This window comes from Carassius auratus, chromosome 4 (genome assembly GCF_003368295.1).
Source record: "Carassius auratus strain Wakin chromosome 4, ASM336829v1, whole genome shotgun sequence".
Lineage (NCBI taxonomy): Eukaryota > Metazoa > Chordata > Actinopteri > Cypriniformes > Cyprinidae > Carassius > Carassius auratus.
This window is the reverse complement of record NC_039246.1, coordinates 15,474,892-15,494,056: the sequence shown is the minus strand read 5'-3', so window position 1 is coordinate 15,494,056 and position 19,165 is coordinate 15,474,892. Positions and strand designations below refer to the sequence as shown.

The window sequence follows — 19,165 nt, the reverse complement described above, 5'->3', positions numbered from 1 at the left end:
TGAGGCCGCACACTCATACACCTATACACTCACACTCGCTCCTGCGGGCAACCTCCCTTGAGGGCTCTGAGCTATTTCTCATTGTGAATCAGGAGGCAGAGAGAGAGAGAGAGAGAGAGAGGCCCTAAAGAGAACACTGGTGATGAAGAGCAAGATCAGACATTGTGATAGACAGACTCAAGGAGGAGTGAAGAGATACTGTCTAAGAATACATGACCTTGTATACATGCCCTTTGCATATAACTAAGCTGCTGTTGACCAATTAGAAATTGAAAGGTTCTTGACAAGTATGTGGTGATGGGTCAAACATTGAGGACATACGCCACATGTAGTGTCTGTAAAGGCCTTGTAAATACTGTCGGATTAAACATTATAGGTCAGAGCCATATATCAGTTTGATTAATGCTGCTGTAACAACAGCTCTAATAATGGTAGTAATTCAGATGTGGATATAAAATACTTTGACTAAGCAGCTGTCGGAAGCAACATGGTGTCCATATTAAATAGCAGAGTTTGAAGCTGTGGGTATAATTTTACCTGAAAATGTGGAGGAGATATGAAGACAAACACTTCTGTTGAGTTTATGTCCATCTGTCTTTCCTTCATAAAGTCAGCTGAGGTAAACAGTTTAATAAAGGTGAAGTGTGTAGTAATGTGGATGTTATGCATTCTCTTTAATCCGGCTTTAAGGAATAGTTCAACAAAAATGATGAAAATAACAACTTACATTTCAGTTTCTTTCTCAGTGTGAAATCACACACTTTACATTTAATAAAAGAGAATAAAGATGATGAAATGAGCCATGTTGCTGTTTCACAGTCATCTGTGTGCTTGTTTGAGATGGTGGATAAAGTAGACGATAATGTCGATGTGTAGGAGCCTGTAGTAATGAAGTGCTCTCTTGAGACTTTGCCTTGAGGCTCTTTATATTGAGTAAAGAACATCTTTGCTATTGCAATATTCACGGCTGACATCCAATGTTGCCCATGAATTCCAATGGGGTTTTTTTTTTCTTTCAGGTAATGCGTCTGTTACTTGACTAACAATTTATCTTTAGTGTTGGGCCAGGAAATTAAATTACATTTTTGGTGTTAAGTGCAACAAGGTGCGGGCACTGCTTGAGTAGAACGCAATTACCTCAATTCAATAAGTCATTAATGGTCCATAGATTGCAGCCCTTTTAGAACAAGAGGTCATTTGTAATTTCCAGATCGCATGTAGCAGAAAACTGAGGGAAAAGTTTGAGAAAGCAATTGAGATCAGAAAAGGGGAGAGAATTTATGTTGTAGGACAGAATGTTGGATGACTTTTTAATAGTGAAATTAAAAAGAAAGGGCAATTACAATTTGATAATGGATTACGGCTCCCAGGGGTTCATTGTAAACAGAAGGTCCATCATTAAATTCCATTTACGTCTATTCAACCTTGTTGTCATTCAACTCCACAGAGCCATTGCTGCATGTGTAACTGAATGATTTTTGAGTCTCAAACTGAAATTAACCCAATTTTAGGGACATTTATTTAACCTTTAATTCTTTTTTATTTATTTACATTAAACCATACTAGGAGCTTTTGGTGGTTTTTACTTTACACGTGTTAGCTTTGATTACATTTATTTTCAAAGAACGCTATACAATGTACAATTTTTATCATATTTTATCATTTTTTCACAATCATATTGATGACCCTTCTATCCTCAGCCTAATCACATTATAATGCATTATAATAGTGCATTACTCTCTAACTTTTAATAGAAATTTAGTAATTACATTCATTTTACGTTAATCTTTGTCACCTGGGCTTGGTTCCTTATTCGTTTTTTAAGAAAAAAAGTTTGTCATCATCCAGCTCAGTTCAGTTGTCCTCAAAGTATATTGTCTGTGCAATCAAGTTGATAGTATTGCCAAACATTAAGTGTAATGCATTACTTTACTAGTATCTGATTACGTAACTTGCATTACTTGTAATCTGCTAAGAACAGCAAATATGGTGGCTGTGTCTTGGCTATTTATTAAAAAATAAAAAAACTGACAACAGCTGACTTGCTAACTAGTGTCTACATGAGCAGCTGCATTCACAAACAGCATCAACAGAGTGGATATTCCCTGTCCCAACTTCCTATTTGAATAGGAACTATATCAACACATATCTTGCTTGTCAAGATATTTTATATAGTGTTTAGCATGCATCACATTTTCATCAACATATTTGCTTTATGTAATCCATTATATGTCGCAATAGAAACTTTTTCTCCCACAGACTGGAAAATGAGGCCACAACAGTCTTTTCTTCCCCTTGCCCCTATTTTGCTTGGAGCATCTGAGCGTTAATGCCTACAGAAGGAGGCATGCCATTATTGGAGAGCTATGGGTATGCTTTTCTGCTTCCATCACACATCAATGCCTCCATGAGGTAACATAATTGGGACATCATTTCCTGAAAAAGCCTTGGATAATCTTAGGCAATAGCATCAAGATTTATTTCAGTGCAAGATGTTTCTCCACAATGACAGGGTCTCTTGCTCTGTCATTTCAGTTCAATGTCTTTCCAAAACACACCGGAACACATGCTCATGTTCCTGCTCTCATGACACCTACTGGAGCCTTGACCCACTGCAACAGAGATCAATCAAGTGACAGTTTTATTAAACTCTATCAAAACAAAATTATATCTACACTAAAGAAATGCTGGGCTGTGTCAACCCAACTTTGGGTAACATATGGACTAATCCAACATTTGGGTTAAAAATGTTGTTCACAAATTTAACTCAGCACTTGGGTTAGTACATATTTACCCAAAGTTGGGTTGAAACAATCCAGCATTTTTTTAGAGTGTAATAATTCTTAAAGAAAACTAACATCAAATTCAACTTCACGACATGACAGTTTTCTCATAGAATTTAGTTTTCTGCATATAGCAATTATGTATCACTGATATTTAAAATCTTAATCTCAATCTAGTGGGTTATTTAAAAGAAATGAAAAAGAAATTCACTCAGTTAATGAGTCTTGAATGAAATTTTGAATCCTTTATACTCCTCTCATCTGTGCTTTTGCATGCAGACACACACTCGCTATCTACTTTTTATTTCCTTTCTACGCCTTAGCCACCTGGTGTCCATCCAAGAGCCATTTTCCACACAGCTGTTGGGGTATTCTGAGAAATAATAACTGATTTCGTGGTGAATCGATTTGTTGTTGTGCTTCAAAATAAACTGACAGATTGAAAAGCATGAAATCAAAGCCAGATATTTATATATAATTTACCATTATTCAGTAAATATGTAAACATATTTTAAGTTTTATGTTTACAATGACATTAACATTACACACATTGATGATTTCTGCTGCTTTTTTATCTTCAGTTATTCTTTGATTCATGTATTTCTGTGTTTGTTGAAGACGCAAAAGTGCATTTCACTGCATGACCGCGCTCTGCACCGCCAACAGCGCGATGGTTGTAATTCTAATTATATTTGACCTCCTGTCTACTACAGAGTCAAAAACAATGTGCAGTGCATCTAACCATAACATACTCAATCTCAAAGAAAAAGGCAAAAGACATTGCAATGATGAATGCAGATTTGGGGATTGTGAGAGTGGGTCAGAAAATGCTGGAAAATAGTCTTCTGCAAAGACGTCATCCAAATATGTCTAAGACAAAAGTCATTTTGGCATAACAAACTATACTGCATTAGACTGCATATAAAAAGATGACAATTGCATAAGTCTCTATATCTATTCCTTCCTATTTCATGGTCTTACTAAGAGCATATCAGAGCAGAAAATGAGAGAGGTGTGCTGCACTCCTCTTTGGGAACAGGGTAGGCTTTGAATGAAGGTACACTGAAGGACAGGATGAATGTATCAGATGATTCATCTAACTAATGGTCCAAAAGTCAAAGAGTACAAAGTTCACTTTCTCTCACTCTTTTATGCACCAGATCATTTCAGTGATTGAAATGACATAATAGACACCCATTTATGTCATGTGTCAATAGAGGTTCTAGACAATATATCATCTGCAATATATCATTGCTTTTTGGACCGAGTCAGGATGGATATGATCTCAGTTGTTTGTTTCTGTGAAAAATTATAAAAAAGAGAGATAATATTTTAACATAATATAATCTAATTACTAGTATTTAATTTTTGGAATCTGACTATGTAATCCAGATTACAGATTGTGTGTATAAATATATATGCACACACACACACACACACAGTGCTGGGTAGTGGCTGGTTACATATGGATTACATCATCAGGTTCCAAAAATGCAATACTACTAATTAGATATTATTAAACTTTAAAAAACTCATAATCAGACAACAGTTTTTTTTTTTTTTTTTTACACAATAGCAATACATAATTCACAATTTATTGATTCTTCCTAATTATTCCTCTTTTCACAAAACCCACAAACACCCTGCAGTAAACCCCAGTTTGGGAAAACATGACATGAAGTAATGTTTCATGCACTTCATATTGTTAAAAATAACGAATGGAATAAATTGTATTTCTCTTTATATCAGTATGGTACAATAGATTTAGCTATTTTAATCAGTGTGTTAAATGTGTGACATTTTTGTCATGTAATTGACACACACACACACACACACACACACACAGAGAGAGAGAGAGAGAGAGAGAGAGAGAGAGAGAGAGAGAGACTGAGAGAGGCAGCACCTGTGATCAAATTTGACCACAAAACATTAAAGAATCATGCTAAATTAGTTGAGTACAGTCAAATAGTATTCATGAAAACACCTGCTTTCCCACACCATAATGATGGCCAAAAAATAAAGTTCGCATGCAGTCCAAGTAAGCAGCTCACTCTCACTCTCAGTCTGTCTCCTCATAGACAGTGGTGTCTGTCTGAGCTCCTCCCTCCTGCAGAAGCGAGCAGCACCTCCATTCAAACCCATCCAAACTCAAGGCATGAGCGTCTGCTCAAACCCGCACAGCTGCTGCTGATCACCTACCTGTACAACAAACCCTGGATATTCGTCTTGTACTTTACAGCCCCTTCAAACCATCAGAAAGAGGCGAACTAAATCATTCTGGCCCTAAACGTACACACAAGTGGTTTTTCAGACTGCAAACATGGCGAGTGCCTCGTACCACATCTCTAATCTTTTGGAGAAAATGACATCCAGCGACAAGGATTTCAGGTCAGTCGTAGTGCAGAGACCTCGAATGAGTGTCAAATAGTATGCATGTGTATTTCTAGCGCTTGTGACGGCGTTTACATGTCTTAACGAATAACGAAGCGATCGCTGAAAGTTTTAGGCCGCGAATAGCGCCGCTGTTGTTTATGGAGCTGCTTAGCTTAGCATGTCAAACTCACACTGCACGGGCATTCATTTTTTCTGTTTAAATGTGTGTATGGGTCATATATATACGGGTGTAAATAACAATTTGAATTGTTAAATTGACATCGGTTGCTGGATTGAATTTAGTTTTAGTATGGATGTTCGCTAGCTAGCCGCTAGAATTGGCCGATTAGCTTTAGCATATTTTTTTTTGGTGGCACTGCACGCGAACTGTCATATCCTTTGCAACCAGTAACGTTACAGTCATTTTCAACAAACCATGTGCAGAGAGTTGTCAGTGCAATATGTCGTATTTGATGTAATTTTATTCCCCTAGGGTTCACATAAGTTGGCTAATGTTAGCATAAGTGCACGTCAATCTGCATAGATTTAGAGAAGTTTGTTTAATGTAAAGTGTTGTAAAGATTTATCTCTGCATTCAATGTTTCAGAAAACCTCATCCCATTTTTAAATGTGCGTACTCACAGGTCTGACAAGTCATGTATTTATTATTTTCTTTTATTCACTTCTCAATCACATGCTAACGTGCAGATTGACACTTATTTATGAAGGCAATTGTCGTTTATAAATCACAGACTGCGTTAAATTGTTTAATTTAAATGATTACAATTTTTTCACACACACACACATATATATATATATATATGTATGTATGTATGTATGTATAATATTATAATAGTGGTATATATTTACCTGTTATACCTTTAAGCAAAGTTTGCATGACAGTCCCTCGTTGACTTTGGTTTGAGAATACTTGCCTGATCAGAAATGCTGTCAAGCCTAAAAACATATAAGTATAGTAATAACAGTTGAAAAGCATAAGCATGAAGATGTGGCTTGTCTATATATTTATTACAATTTGTATTTTGGGCTGTCATGCTGTCATTTGAGTGTATTCAGCATTGGCCACCAGGAGGTTAATGGTTTGTGAGTTTTATACATATCCATCAGGAGTTCTCAAGTGAATGCTAATTCAGTCATCGGATAATATTCCCAGAGTCTTTCCTGTCTGTCATCTCCGTCAAGCCGTTTTCTGCTCTCATTCCAGCTCTTTCTGAATTTCACAAGATTTCCCCCCCCGGGAACATTTTGCTTACACACCATTCTAGGTCCGCTGTTAGCTTGTGCTGGTGTTCCCTCTCGCCCTGCTGTTGGAGCGTGTGCGTCTCATCCATTATTCATTCTTACTTAGGCTCTCGCTGGAATAAGAGATTCCATGCCTTCAAATATATGCCAAAGCCGACGCACTTAGTTCTGTGTGTGTGTGAGAGAGAGATGGCACGTAATTGGGTATGCAGAAGGTTTTCGCTCGTATCAAATATGAGGTTCTGTGCTGAGGCTTTGATGTTGGCACCCAAAGACAAGATTTCATTTTAATCCATTTCAGTTTCAGCTCAGAAATGGATTATGAATTATCAAACCATGACAAGTGAAAGGAAAAGGTGAAAATGCTTCAGTCAGCCCATTTGTTTTGACATGATGCCAGCAGCCTCGCCATACAGGTGGCTCTCATGGTTCGGACCATGTGACTGACTTTACATTAACTATTCTGTTAGTGCTGATGTCATATGAAACCCTCTTTAAGTGTGTCAGTGTGTCTGGACCATTGGGAACACCTCTGGAAAAAAAAAGCCTTGCAAATGGTAGTCATTGCTTGTGTAAAATGTTGGATTTTATGAGTGAAATGGGACATGCAATTGAAGGTGGATCTTGATGGTGGGAGTTGGATTATGAATTTGTTGGATAGTGAAAAGTAGTCTTAATATGACGACGTTGGATGGTAGGGGATTACTAAATTATTAAAAGTTATTAAATTTCGGTGGAAAAAACATATTTTTCTTGAGAATAAAGTACATTTAGTCATTCAGTCCTTGTTTATTCCCTCAGATTCATGGCCACCAATGATTTGATGTCCGAACTGCAGAAGGATTCGATAAAGCTGGATGACGATAGTGAACGGAAGGTGGTCAAAATGATCTTAAAGCTCCTGGAGGACAAGAACGGAGAAGTTCAGAATCTGGCTGTAAAATGGTAAGAGTTTTACCTTTATTCATTTGTTCCAGTCCTTCTATGCTTGCATGAACTTGAAAGCCTCTCTTAGTCGGGTATTTTCAGTGTGTCCTTCATGAATTGGCTTCAGTTTGTCCTCTGAAAATGGTTTAATGTGAAATTGATTTGTGCCAGAGTGATTTAGTAAGAGGTATTGCTGTTTTTCATGTTGATTTATCTCAGTTATTAGCCTCTAAGATTCTCCCTTATTTTTCCCCCCTAGATATTTTTGAAGGTATTGCATGAATAAGTCAGTGATGTCTCTTCATTTTATTCCGGTCTTTGTGTTATTAGATACAAGTTTGCTTACAGATACTTTTTTTTTAAAACCTTATGAAAGATAAAATCATCTAGCGAAAGGATTAACACTGATTTGAATGCTAATACCATTTTTCAGCATGGACATTTTTTGCAAGTAATAGACAAATAGGAAGCATTTCTGAGGTTGCCCTAAAATCCTTGTTTCTTGCAGTTTGGGCCCACTTGTCAGCAAAGTGAAGGAGTACCAGGTCGAAACCATTGTTGATACATTGTGCACAAACATGTTATCAGATAAGGAGCAGCTTCGAGATATTTCCAGCATCGGCCTCAAGACGGTTATTGGAGAGCTCCCGCCAGCATCCAGCGGTAAAACAACATGCTTTCCCTGTATAATGTTATTAATACAGTTGTTTCCAGAGTTTCCGACAAACAGAGAATGTATTCAGCTATATTTAGTTGTTTTCCTGCACCGACTTGCCTGCTAAGTCCATTTCTCTTTGCTTTAGGCTCTGCTCTTGCTGCTAGCGTTTGCAAAAAGATTACAGGCCGCCTCACAAGTGCCATTGCCAAGCAGGAGGACGTCTCAGTTCAGCTGGAAGCATTGGACATCATGGCTGACATGCTGTGCAGGTATGTCAGATGAGCCATGTGATGACTGCTGCTTTTGTTTAGACCAATTGTGCTTTTGAGTGCACATGGGTTCCTGCCAGGTAATTTCTGGAGGTGTTTGCGCACATGCATCTTCACTCTGTGGCAGTTCTCAGTTATCTTTTTCCTCAGTTCACTGAGCTGAATATACTTGTATAGATATTTCAGTTTAGAGGCTGACTCTCAGCTCTGTGTGATAGCTAATGACAGACTTTGAATTTGTCTTGGGTGATTGCATTTTGCATTTATATTTACATTCATGTGTTAGGAGAAAGCTTTTATCCTGCTTGTGTGTTCCTTGGGATTTTCAATCCACAAGCTGTTGCTAAGTTCATGCACTACCAATTGAGGTGCATGGAAATATTTATACACAAAACATGAGTTTTCCCACGATTAGGATTTAAGGCCTGTTCACACTTAAGAATGGAAACTATAGTGCCTTTCACTCGGTGGGAAACCTTTTCACAGTACCTAAACTGATTGTGGAACCACTTTTTGCCGTGTTCGCACTGCAGGAACGGTTGTGGTTCTAGGAACTCTGGAGGAACTAAATTTATCTCCTACTTCAGAACAGGGTCTAAAACAGTTCTATAGGAACTATCAGTGACGTAAGTGTATGCTGATTGGCCAAGCGCACGCAAAACACCGGCCACCCGTTTTTAAAAAAAAGCCATGTAACCATATTTACTCCACTTAAATGGAAAACAGCGACAACTGCATTTACCTGTTTTCTGCAGTGTTGTTTTCTTTTCTCAGCTTTGATGATATGTAACACTGCAAGTTGTCGTTAAAAAATGGTCTTTTATCCCAACTTTATGCTCTTGCAATCAGTTAAATTGTGTTTTTACCTCTCCATTTCTGTTATAAAAAGACATCACTGTCGGCCGCTTCAGATTTCCTGCTGCCGGTGTGAATGCAACCAGCAAAATGGCCTGAGGGAGAAATTGGTTTTCTAGGAACTACCCTGCGAAACCCATAATAATAACTGTATCAACATCAGTGGACAGTAAAATTTTTTTCACTTTACAATTATAATTTTTTTATGTGAATAGGTCTTTAACATTAGATTTAATCCACAGTAAAACATGCTGTTTTCAGAGGAATGGAGCAGCAGTTAGCCTACACACTTTAGACACAAAAAGCCACGGTTCTCATGTGGCTGACACAGGTTTGAATTTGGTCTGCAACATATTCTGATCTTCCTTATTTCCTAGCAATTTCCTGTTATTGTCCATTATCTGTACTAACATGGAATACCATTATGAGGTACAGTATTTGTCCTGTGTACAATTTACTTTAAAAAGCGTACATTATGCAACAGGAAATTTTTGTAACATTTATCAATTACAGGTTTAATTCAGTAAGTGCTATTAAGTTATCTGGTATGTTTAAAACTTGTAGTTTAAGTTGAGTAAACTGCACAGTGTGATACAGTATGCCCTTTTTATAATGCACATTTTGGTAAATAAAAGAAATTGGCTATATATGCTATATACTTTAGAAATAATAAAAGTATTATGTTAGTATATTAAGCAGCTAAAATATTTGATCTTTGCAACAATTTCTTGTTTTTAATGACTTTCATTGCTTTTGTTCATTCATCCAGACAAGGAGGCCTCTTAGTGAATTTCCATCCTTCCATTCTGAGCTGTCTGCTGCCTCAATTGACCAGCCCTCGCCTGGCAGTGAGAAAGAGGACCATCATAGCCCTGGGACACCTGGTCATGAGCTGCGGAAACCTGGTCTTTGTGGACCTCATCGAGCACTTATTATCCGAGCTCTCACGCAACGAGTCCATGTCAACCACACGCACTTACATCCAGTGTATTGCTGCCATCAGCAGACAAGCTGGCCACAGAATCGGTGAGGCTCCCCCATTGTTAAAGACCTAAGTTAACTTCGTGTCTTTGAGGTTCAAGACCTCATCTCAGTTACTCTTTAAGTGCTGAAAGCAATTTAAGTGTGCACTTATTGAAGCCATCATCTGTGATCTTCTCATACAGCTATCAGTTTCACCACTGATGCTGTAATTTAGCCTTCCCTGCAATGTGCTAAAGCAAACCAAAGCTGTCCTCAAAGATTTTTTAAATGGTCAAATTATTACAACAGTCATCTTTTTTTTTTTTTTTTTTTTTTTGCAGAAAGCATGGTGTAAATACTTTTGTGTAATGATATCCTCCCCTTCTAGGTATTGCTTTTTTTTTTTTTTTTTTTCTACCACAGTTCTCCATGACTTGATCTTGAAATCCAGAGTCCCTTCTTCTGATAGAAAATGTTTCACTCAAGATTGAGGTCACCAGCATTGACACCGAATCCTGATTACATTTCACTTTATGATTGCTCTGGTTGATCAGCAGTCAAAGTTATTCATGCCGATGTGCGCCATCTTTCCCCTCTATCAGTTTTGCATTGACAAGAAGGATTTCTCTTTTTCACAGTTATTAATAATGATACAATAATAGAACACATTCAAATTCTCCTTAATTATTCAGTACTTTGACTGTTTTGTACAATTCACCCCCATAGCACAATTATATATAGAGGCTAGGAGCTTGAAGGCAACTCTCCTTGGAATTTGACCGAACAAATTGCCAGAGTTGTTATTACCTGTCACCTTGTCATCAACACTGTTCCATTGTTGTGCTGCTAAGGCAGGCCATTTGGCACAAATTAAATGAAGTGAAAAGTCATTTAGGTTTGCTGCTGTGGTGCGCCATTCCCACATCAGCCAATTACCACCTACGTTTGATGAAACAAAGACAGCTGCGATTTAAGATGCGCAAGATTACTTCAGTGGAATGCACTCAGTTGTTTTAATTAAGTCTTTTTGTCATCTTAAGATTGTTTCTTTGATTGTGCTGAAGGCCTTTATCTTGCAGCTCTCCAAACTCATTTATATTTCTCAATGAATTATTGCAGTTTGATGTTAAGTTTTGTAACCCAACAAATCAAACTGATATGTGTGTGTGTAGTGATGGTAAATGACAACATGTTGGTTTTGTCTTGCAGGTGAGTACTTGGAGAAGATCATCCCGTTGGTGGTGAAGTTCTGCAGTGTTGATGATGATGAACTGAGGGAATATTGCATACAAGCTTTTGAGTCATTCGTAAGGAGGTTAGTCTAACCAGATTTATTTTTTGTGACTACGCTATATTTTGTGAGGAGTAGTCTTATAGATTATAAGATTTTAAGCAAAACAATAGCTAATGATAAAACAAGTTTCACTTCTGCATTAATGTGTACTGGTTATTTGTGGAATTAAAAACTCTTAATGTCTTTGATTCCCAGGTGTCCGAAGGAAGTCTACCCACATGTCCCAACAGTCATTAGCATCTGTCTTAAGTATCTGACTTATGACCCCAACTACAACTATGACGACGAGGATGAAGATGAGAATGCAATGGATGCCGACGGTTTAGACGAAGATTATCAAGGTACGAGGCGGGCTCATTTCTCCTCTCAGTCTGAGGGAAGAAGGATTTATTCTCTCTCCTGAACCAAAAGTCTATTTAGCTGTAAGTTACCAGCTCAGTTTGCTAGTGTGGTGTGTTAGCATTTACTGGTCGCATAACAACAATAAAAGCCCTAGGGATTATTTTTCCACATTTTAGGCATCTTTGAAAATGATAATACAGCAGTTGGAGAGGCAGTCTGTCCATTTATGGGACTGAAAAGTTGGCCATCTGCAGAGACTGTTCGCCAGACCATCAGAAATCAGCTTGTTATTGGAATGAATGGACGATGGCGACTTGTTCGGTCTAGCAGCTTTGAATAATGCTTAAGCCTTTACAACCGATGAAATTGGCTCTGAGATTGGTTTGGGGCTACTGACTGTCCTTTAATGTCCAGACAGACTTGAACGTTTGCCACCATTCCTTGTGTTACCTTGGAGATTGTCAAGCAGGCACCTTTTAACTCTACTAAATGCATGTACTGAGCATGTCATGCCACTTTCTCTGACACAGGATGTGCATTCTCGGAATGAAAATGCTTTTTTTTAACCATTAGTGCTCTGAAGCACAACTGAGTTTGGATGTGCTCAGCGTTGCATGTTGGAATGAAGTGTTTCATGTGGAAGTACAGTGGAGGAAATGTGGGTTGCTGCACTTTAGAATTTGACAGGAGCAGGCTGTAATGACAAGCCCCTGTCCAAAAGTTTGAGTTAGATATTCATAAAAGCATTTGGTCTACTTGATCTTTCCTGGTATCAAGGATTTTTATTCTCAGCCCCGACTGGAGTGTTGTTTTCATCCATAAATCATATTCCTACCTATTTGTTGTTTTCTTTTCAATAATTTATTGTGCTGACTGCGCACCAGCTTGTAAGCAGCCTTTGGAGGCTCGTACGCTTTGGCAGCAGATTTGATGGTACGTTTGTTTTCATCTCAGAAGCCCACGCTTCAGAAGTCCACGCTCTTTGTGTTGCTGAAGCAGAGGGTACAGGGGACAAACTTGTTGCTCTATATGTTTAACAGTGTCTGAGTATTAAAAAAATTCTTTTTGGGTCTGCTAGCTTGGAACTAAAGTACCCAGATACTGATTAGATCATCTAATTCATGCAATCCAAACAGGAAGTGATGATGAGTACAGTGATGACGACGACATGAGTTGGAAAGTGAGGAGAGCGGCAGCAAAGTGCTTGGATGCTGTGGTGAGCACACGACATGAAATGTTACCCGAGTTCTACCGCACGGTTTCTCCAGCGCTCATTGCCCGTTTTAAAGAGCGGGAAGAAAACGTCAAGGCAGATGTGTTCCATGCCTACTTGTCCTTACTCAAGCAAACACGCCCTGCCCAGAGCTGGCTCTGTGACCCGGATGCCATGGAACAGGGAGAAACCCCTCTTACAATGCTTCAAATTCAGGTAAATTCAGGAAAGTGTTTTTTTTTGGTTTTTTTTTTAAAATCTAGTACATTACAATCTACTGTGAAGAGTATGGCGGTTTATTTCTAAGGGTGATTAATTGTGTGTCTTTACAGGTGTCCATGATTGTAAAAGCACTGCACAAACAGATGAAGGAGAAAAGTATTAAGACCCGGCAGTGCTGCTTCAACATGTTGACAGAACTAGTAAACGTGCTCCCAGGTGCCCTGGCGCAGCATATTCCTGTTCTCATCCCAGGTATGTGCCTCAGGCAAGCTATTACACGTTAAAGAGAGTAGAGTCATTCCTTCCATGATCATAGGCTTAAATCAGCATTTATAAAACCTCTATAGGGTAAACCTTGAAAAGTTTTTTTCAGCAGTTCCTTTTTTAGTATTTGGAGTGACGTTTGTTAATTTTTTTCCATCTAGGTATCATATTTTCTCTCAACGATAAGTCAAGCTCTTCAAATCTGAAGATAGATGCCCTGTCTTGCTTGTATGTGATCCTGTGCAACCATCAGCCTCAAGTCTTCCACCCCCATGTTCAGGCGATAGTGCCTCCTGTTGTTGCTTGTGTGGGTGATCCCTTTTATAAGATCACTTCTGAAGCACTGCTGGTCACCCAGCAGTTGGTCAAAGTCATTAGGCCCCTCGATCAAACAGATGCTTTTGATGCGTCGCCCTATATCGCTGACCTTTTTGCTTGCACCATTAAAAGGCTGAAGGCAGCAGATATCGACCAGGAAGTCAAGGAGCGAGCTATTTCTTGTACAGGGCAAATTATCTGCAACCTTGGTGATAGTCTTGGTGCGGACCTACCAGGCACTCTCCACATCTTCCTAGAGCGACTGAAGAATGAGATAACAAGGCTGACCACTGTCAAAGCTCTCACACTCATTGCAGGGTCACCGCTAAAGATCAACCTGAGGCCCATTTTGGGTGAGGCTGTTCCCATCCTTGCCTCCTTCCTACGCAAGAACCAGCGAGCGTTGAAACTAAGCACACTGGCTGCACTGGACATTCTGGTTAAGAATTACAGTGATAGTGTAACACCGGCCATGATTGACGCTGTACTGGCCGAGCTGCCACCTCTTATCAATGAAAGCGATATGCATGTCTCGCAGATGGCTATCAGCTTCCTCACCACACTTGCACGAGTCCACCCTGACTCGTTGTCTAAGATAAGTGGGTCTATTTTGGCTGAACTCATAGCTTTGGTTCGTTCGCCGTTGCTGCAAGGTGGCGCTCTTAGCGCCATGCTGGAATTCTTCCAGGCTCTTGTAGCAACGGGAACTGCCAGCTTGGGCTACATGGATTTGCTACGTATGCTAACAGGTCCTGTATATGCCCAGAGTGCAGCGCTCACCCATAAGCAATCCTACTACTCCATTGCGAAGTGTGTGGCAGCTCTTACACGAGCTTGTCCTAAAGAGGGCCCTGCAGTGGTGGGACAGTTCATTCAAGACGTGAAGAACTCACGCTCCACTGACTCCATCCGATTGCTGGCTCTGCTGTCCCTTGGAGAGGTCGGCCACCACGTTGATCTGAGCGGTCAGCCTGAACTGAAAACGGTCATTCTGGATGCCTTCTCCTCAGCCAGTGAAGAGGTCAAATCAGCAGCTTCATACGCGTTAGGCAGCATCAGTGTGGGGAATCTCCCGGAGTACCTGCCCTTTGTCCTTCAAGAGATCTCTGGCCAACCCAAGCGACAGTACCTGCTGTTGCACTCTCTCAAGGAAATCATCAGCTCTGCTTCGGTGGCAGGGCTTAAACCGTATGTTGAAAATGTGTGGGCACTGTTGCTTAAACACTGCGAGTGTACAGAAGAGGGAACAAGGAACGTGGTAGCTGAATGTCTGGGAAAGTTAACACTCATCGACCCAGAGACCCTTCTACCCAGGCTAAAAGGCTATCTCTTGTCAGGTGATTGTCTCTTAATTCTGCCTGTAAAATCTATATCAAAATACTTAAAATTAAATTTTATGAAGTTTTATACTTTGTCAAAGTCTCTTTTTTTATCATAAATTGTTTCTAATAAATCTTTAATAAAAATAAAGGATTTTGATGGAAGTGTTCTTTTTCTCTGCAGGATCATCTTATGCCAGGAGCTCTGTAGTCACAGCTGTTAAATTCACAATTTCTGATCACCCACAGACAATTGACCCTCTCCTTAAAAACTGCATAGGCAAGTGCTATTATCAGTTGGTTTTCTCCTTGGGAAATACATTTTTTACTTTTACTCTTTATGTACGGACTTGCATAATTTAAGAATTTTGTCAAGAATACATTTTAGAACTGGTTTTAATTGTCTTTTCTTTTTTTAATACTTCTAGGTGATTTCTTGAAAACATTGGAAGATCCAGACCTCAATGTACGAAGAGTGGCTCTAGTTACCTTCAACTCTGCAGCTCATAATAAACCTTCTCTTATTCGAGACCTTTTAGATACAGTTCTCCCTCATTTGTACAATGAGACCAAAGTGCGCAAGGATTTAATCAGAGAGGTATTCTCCCCTTTGTCCTCAGCCTTTTGCTTTGCTGTCTCTTTAAACCTCAAAGCTCAATGACACCTGCCTCTTTCTAGGTTGAGATGGGTCCATTCAAACACACCGTAGACGATGGTCTGGACATCCGGAAGGCTGCATTTGAATGCATGTACACTCTATTAGACAGTTGCCTTGATAGACTTGACATCTTTGAATTCTTAAACCATGTTGAGGATGGACTTAAGGACCATTACGATATCAAGGTAAGTCATCAGACTCGACTCCATGAATCTTTCATGAGACGCAGGCTTTTTGCCATGTAGATCATTTAGCGACCACAGAAGATGAAAGAATGAATTGATTAACAAAGATTCAGTGTGCAGTCATCAAAGGCATAAATGCATAATGCATTCACAACAGACATGGTCCAACTTTATTTTAAATGTACCTATCAGGTGTACATGCATCATAATGAAGCGGAAACATTAACTAAAGTTTTAGTATAATTGAGTGCTTTGTGCTAGAAAATATGTGTGTTTACCTACACACTTTAAACCGGAATTGTCATAAATAGTAATTTCATAGCAATCCCTTGGGTATTTTATAGTTGCAAGGAACTTCAGTGGGACCAAAAGTATGCGCATAGACTCATGAATCACAAAGGTTTATAGTTATTTTTGTTCTGTTAATGTGTTTACAGATGCTGACTTTCCTCATGCTGGCAAGATTATCTAGTCTGTGTCCCAGTGCAGTGTTACAGAGGTTGGACAGACTTGTAGAGCCGCTAAGGGCAACATGCACCACAAAGGTAAGCAAAATGTTAAGCGGTGGTGGAAATCTAAATTGAGCTGCATCTAGCAGTTAGCACATAAGCTCAAAAGTCTCTGGTTTCCATAGGGGCATAAATTTGAATTCAGATTGACGTGTTTTACCAATCCTGTTCCCCATTTTTCTCATGAAATAGGGATGCCAATCCATTTGTCAAAAATTGTGAGTCGTTTGATTTGTAATTATATTCTTTCTCAGGTAAAAGCCAACTCTGTAAAGCAGGAGTTTGAGAAGCAGGACGAGCTCAAACGATCTGCCATGCGGGCCGTAGTGGCCTTGCTAACCATCCCAGAGGCCGAGAAGAGCCCCCTAATGAGCGAGTTCCAATCTCAGATCAGCTCCAACCCTGAGCTGGCCGCCATCTTTGACAGCATCCAGAGGGACTCCTCCAGCGCCAACATGGAATCCATGGACACCAGTTAAATGTCTAAGACAGCATACCCATTACCATCGCTCCCAAGAAAATCCACAAAGAAAACCAACCCTGGGGGACCCTTATATTGTTCCATGCGTGGCACTAAATCAAAAAAATAGGAGGAAAACCAAATCTAAAGTTAAGAAAAGAAGAAAAAAAAAAGAAAAACGAATGAATGAAAAGACAGACATTGATTCTCTTAAGCTTCAAAGCTTATCACATTCTTTGTTTTTCTATTAACAACAGGAAATCGCTTCAGTTGTTCATTGTTCTCCATTCTTCATTTTGTTTTTATTTTTCCTTGTTCATTTTCATCATTTTTGAGGTTCTGTAGATACCTCAACTCACAGGGACGCGGGGGGACTTGCTAGGTTACCTGAAAATGAATTGACCACAGTATTTGTGTTATCATGGGAGATTCGTTCTTTACATTCTAGGATGCTGACGACTTACATCGGGATCTACGGGGTAAAGGATAGCACTCAGTGAGTTTGAATCATTTCAGGACCATGTTTTTTTTCTGTCATGTTTCTTATCAAACAGGTTTTATTAGGTTTTTGTACGATTCGAATGTCATCTCTCCTCTTTTTACTGTTGACAACTTAAGTACAGAGCGAGACAAGTCTTAGAAATATTATCCTGAAAAGAGTGACTGCTTATTTTTCCTTGACTGCATTTCATTACTTTCCCACTGTCTGCAGAATTGCGAGTCATCAGCATGTGTCACACATCCAGAGAAATGAGCATTTAGCTGCACACGTTTTGCATAATATTTTTCTTTTTCTATTTTATGGCCGTTTTGTTTGGCTCCAGCATATAGAGGTTAAATATGACATCGAACATTGTTATGAGAAAATATTGCCCTGTATGGAACGCACATATGTGAATAAAAAGAGTGGAGAATATTCTCTCAGGTGCTCGACTGTATTCTAAAATCATAAGGGTGTAGTTCTCGCTGTTTAGATCCACTATTATGCTGCCTCGTTTCAACTGCTCACCTGTAAAACTGGTTGGGAATATAATTTTTTTTTCTCCAATAGAACTCATTTTATTTACAACAATAATTTACTATGTTTAGTGTACAGATATCTTTTTAGGGATATCTGTATTTTGGGGAAAGGAACACCATCATAGACCTCACCATATAGCTGACCAATGGGTGATTGAAGTTGAAATCTGATGCCCTGGAATCCACAGTGTGTAGAATACACTCTTGTGTAGTCATGTACGCACCAAGTTCTACATCCATTGAAGTATGACAATATGGCAATGTTCCTCTGTAAGAAATCAATAAAAGGTCCATTGCTGTCTGCATTCAAATGTCATTTTATGGTCCTTCAAGTTCAGTTTGAACCATCATATTGGCTGATGCATATTGTGCAGAAAGATTACAGCAGCTGGATGAAATCGCCGGTCCCAATTTTCTTTGACTTTTTATGTTTCCTGCAAGTGAGGCCGTACTGGTTCTGTAAGTCCATCTGGAACCGTAGGTTGTTACAGTGAATACTTCTGAAGAACAACTACTCTGGATTTGTTAAAGGTTAGTATCACTGTTTTGTTTGAGGCTCTTTGTTCTTCATCTAGATTTCATTTAAGTTGTCTGAAATAATATATTTGGATGCAGATTCTGGTCCAAAATCCATACACATTTTCCATTATCTTTCAGTGTTTTATGTACAGCTGTTCTTGGAGACTGCCGCTCCGTTATCTGAATTCATTGGCCAGAATAATCTGAAGAATGGAGCAGATTGTTCTGCAAGACTGGTTGTAATGCAGCACCATCAAATAGAGCGCATCTTGGAAACGGTTTTGCTTGAGTCAGAGTTTATTTCAATCAGCTAAGAATTGGTGTTTTGTTTTCAGGAACGAGCAGTTGTAAAGTTGTTAACATGACATTTATTTCGCTTAATGTGTTCCTGGTTGTAGTTGATTCATCAGCACAAGTTAGGGTAACTTTGTTTTTATTACTTGAGGCATTCAAACTATAACTTGGAAAGCAAGCCAGAATTTATTTTATGATTAATGACAATGTGAGGACCTGGTCAGCTTTTGACATCTTTCCATGTTCAGTCCAGTCAAGCAAAAATGCAAAGGTCATCGACTACTCATGCATGTTGAACAATTTATTTTTATAAGCTCACAAAAACTTTCAACTATCAGACAAACAGGCTCATCTCAGAGTAGAAGAGATCTGAACTAGGTTTTAATTCGCTTCTACTAGGCTGCTGGAAGCATGAAAATACATTAGCAGTTGGTCGTTGCTTAAATGAACCCACTCC

The 19,165-nt window shown here is 39.1% G+C and overlaps 1 protein-coding gene across 1 annotated transcript; it reads left to right on the top strand.

The window, feature by feature from the left end:
- Window positions 1–4,851: 4,851 nt before the first annotated feature.
- On the top strand, window positions 4,852–18,200 carry LOC113060503 (cullin-associated NEDD8-dissociated protein 1-like). The gene is made up of 15 exons (XM_026229459.1): window positions 4,852–5,171; window positions 7,221–7,364; window positions 7,855–8,009; window positions 8,150–8,273; window positions 9,898–10,154; window positions 11,301–11,406; window positions 11,581–11,726; window positions 12,864–13,156; window positions 13,273–13,414; window positions 13,588–15,081; window positions 15,248–15,343; window positions 15,492–15,661; window positions 15,742–15,906; window positions 16,344–16,451; window positions 16,670–18,200. Exons 1-15 carry the CDS (start codon window positions 5,104–5,106, stop codon window positions 16,892–16,894), a joined length of 3,693 nt encoding a protein of 1,230 aa, XP_026085244.1. The 5' UTR covers window positions 4,852–5,103; the 3' UTR covers window positions 16,895–18,200.
- Window positions 18,201–19,165: the final 965 nt, after the last annotated feature.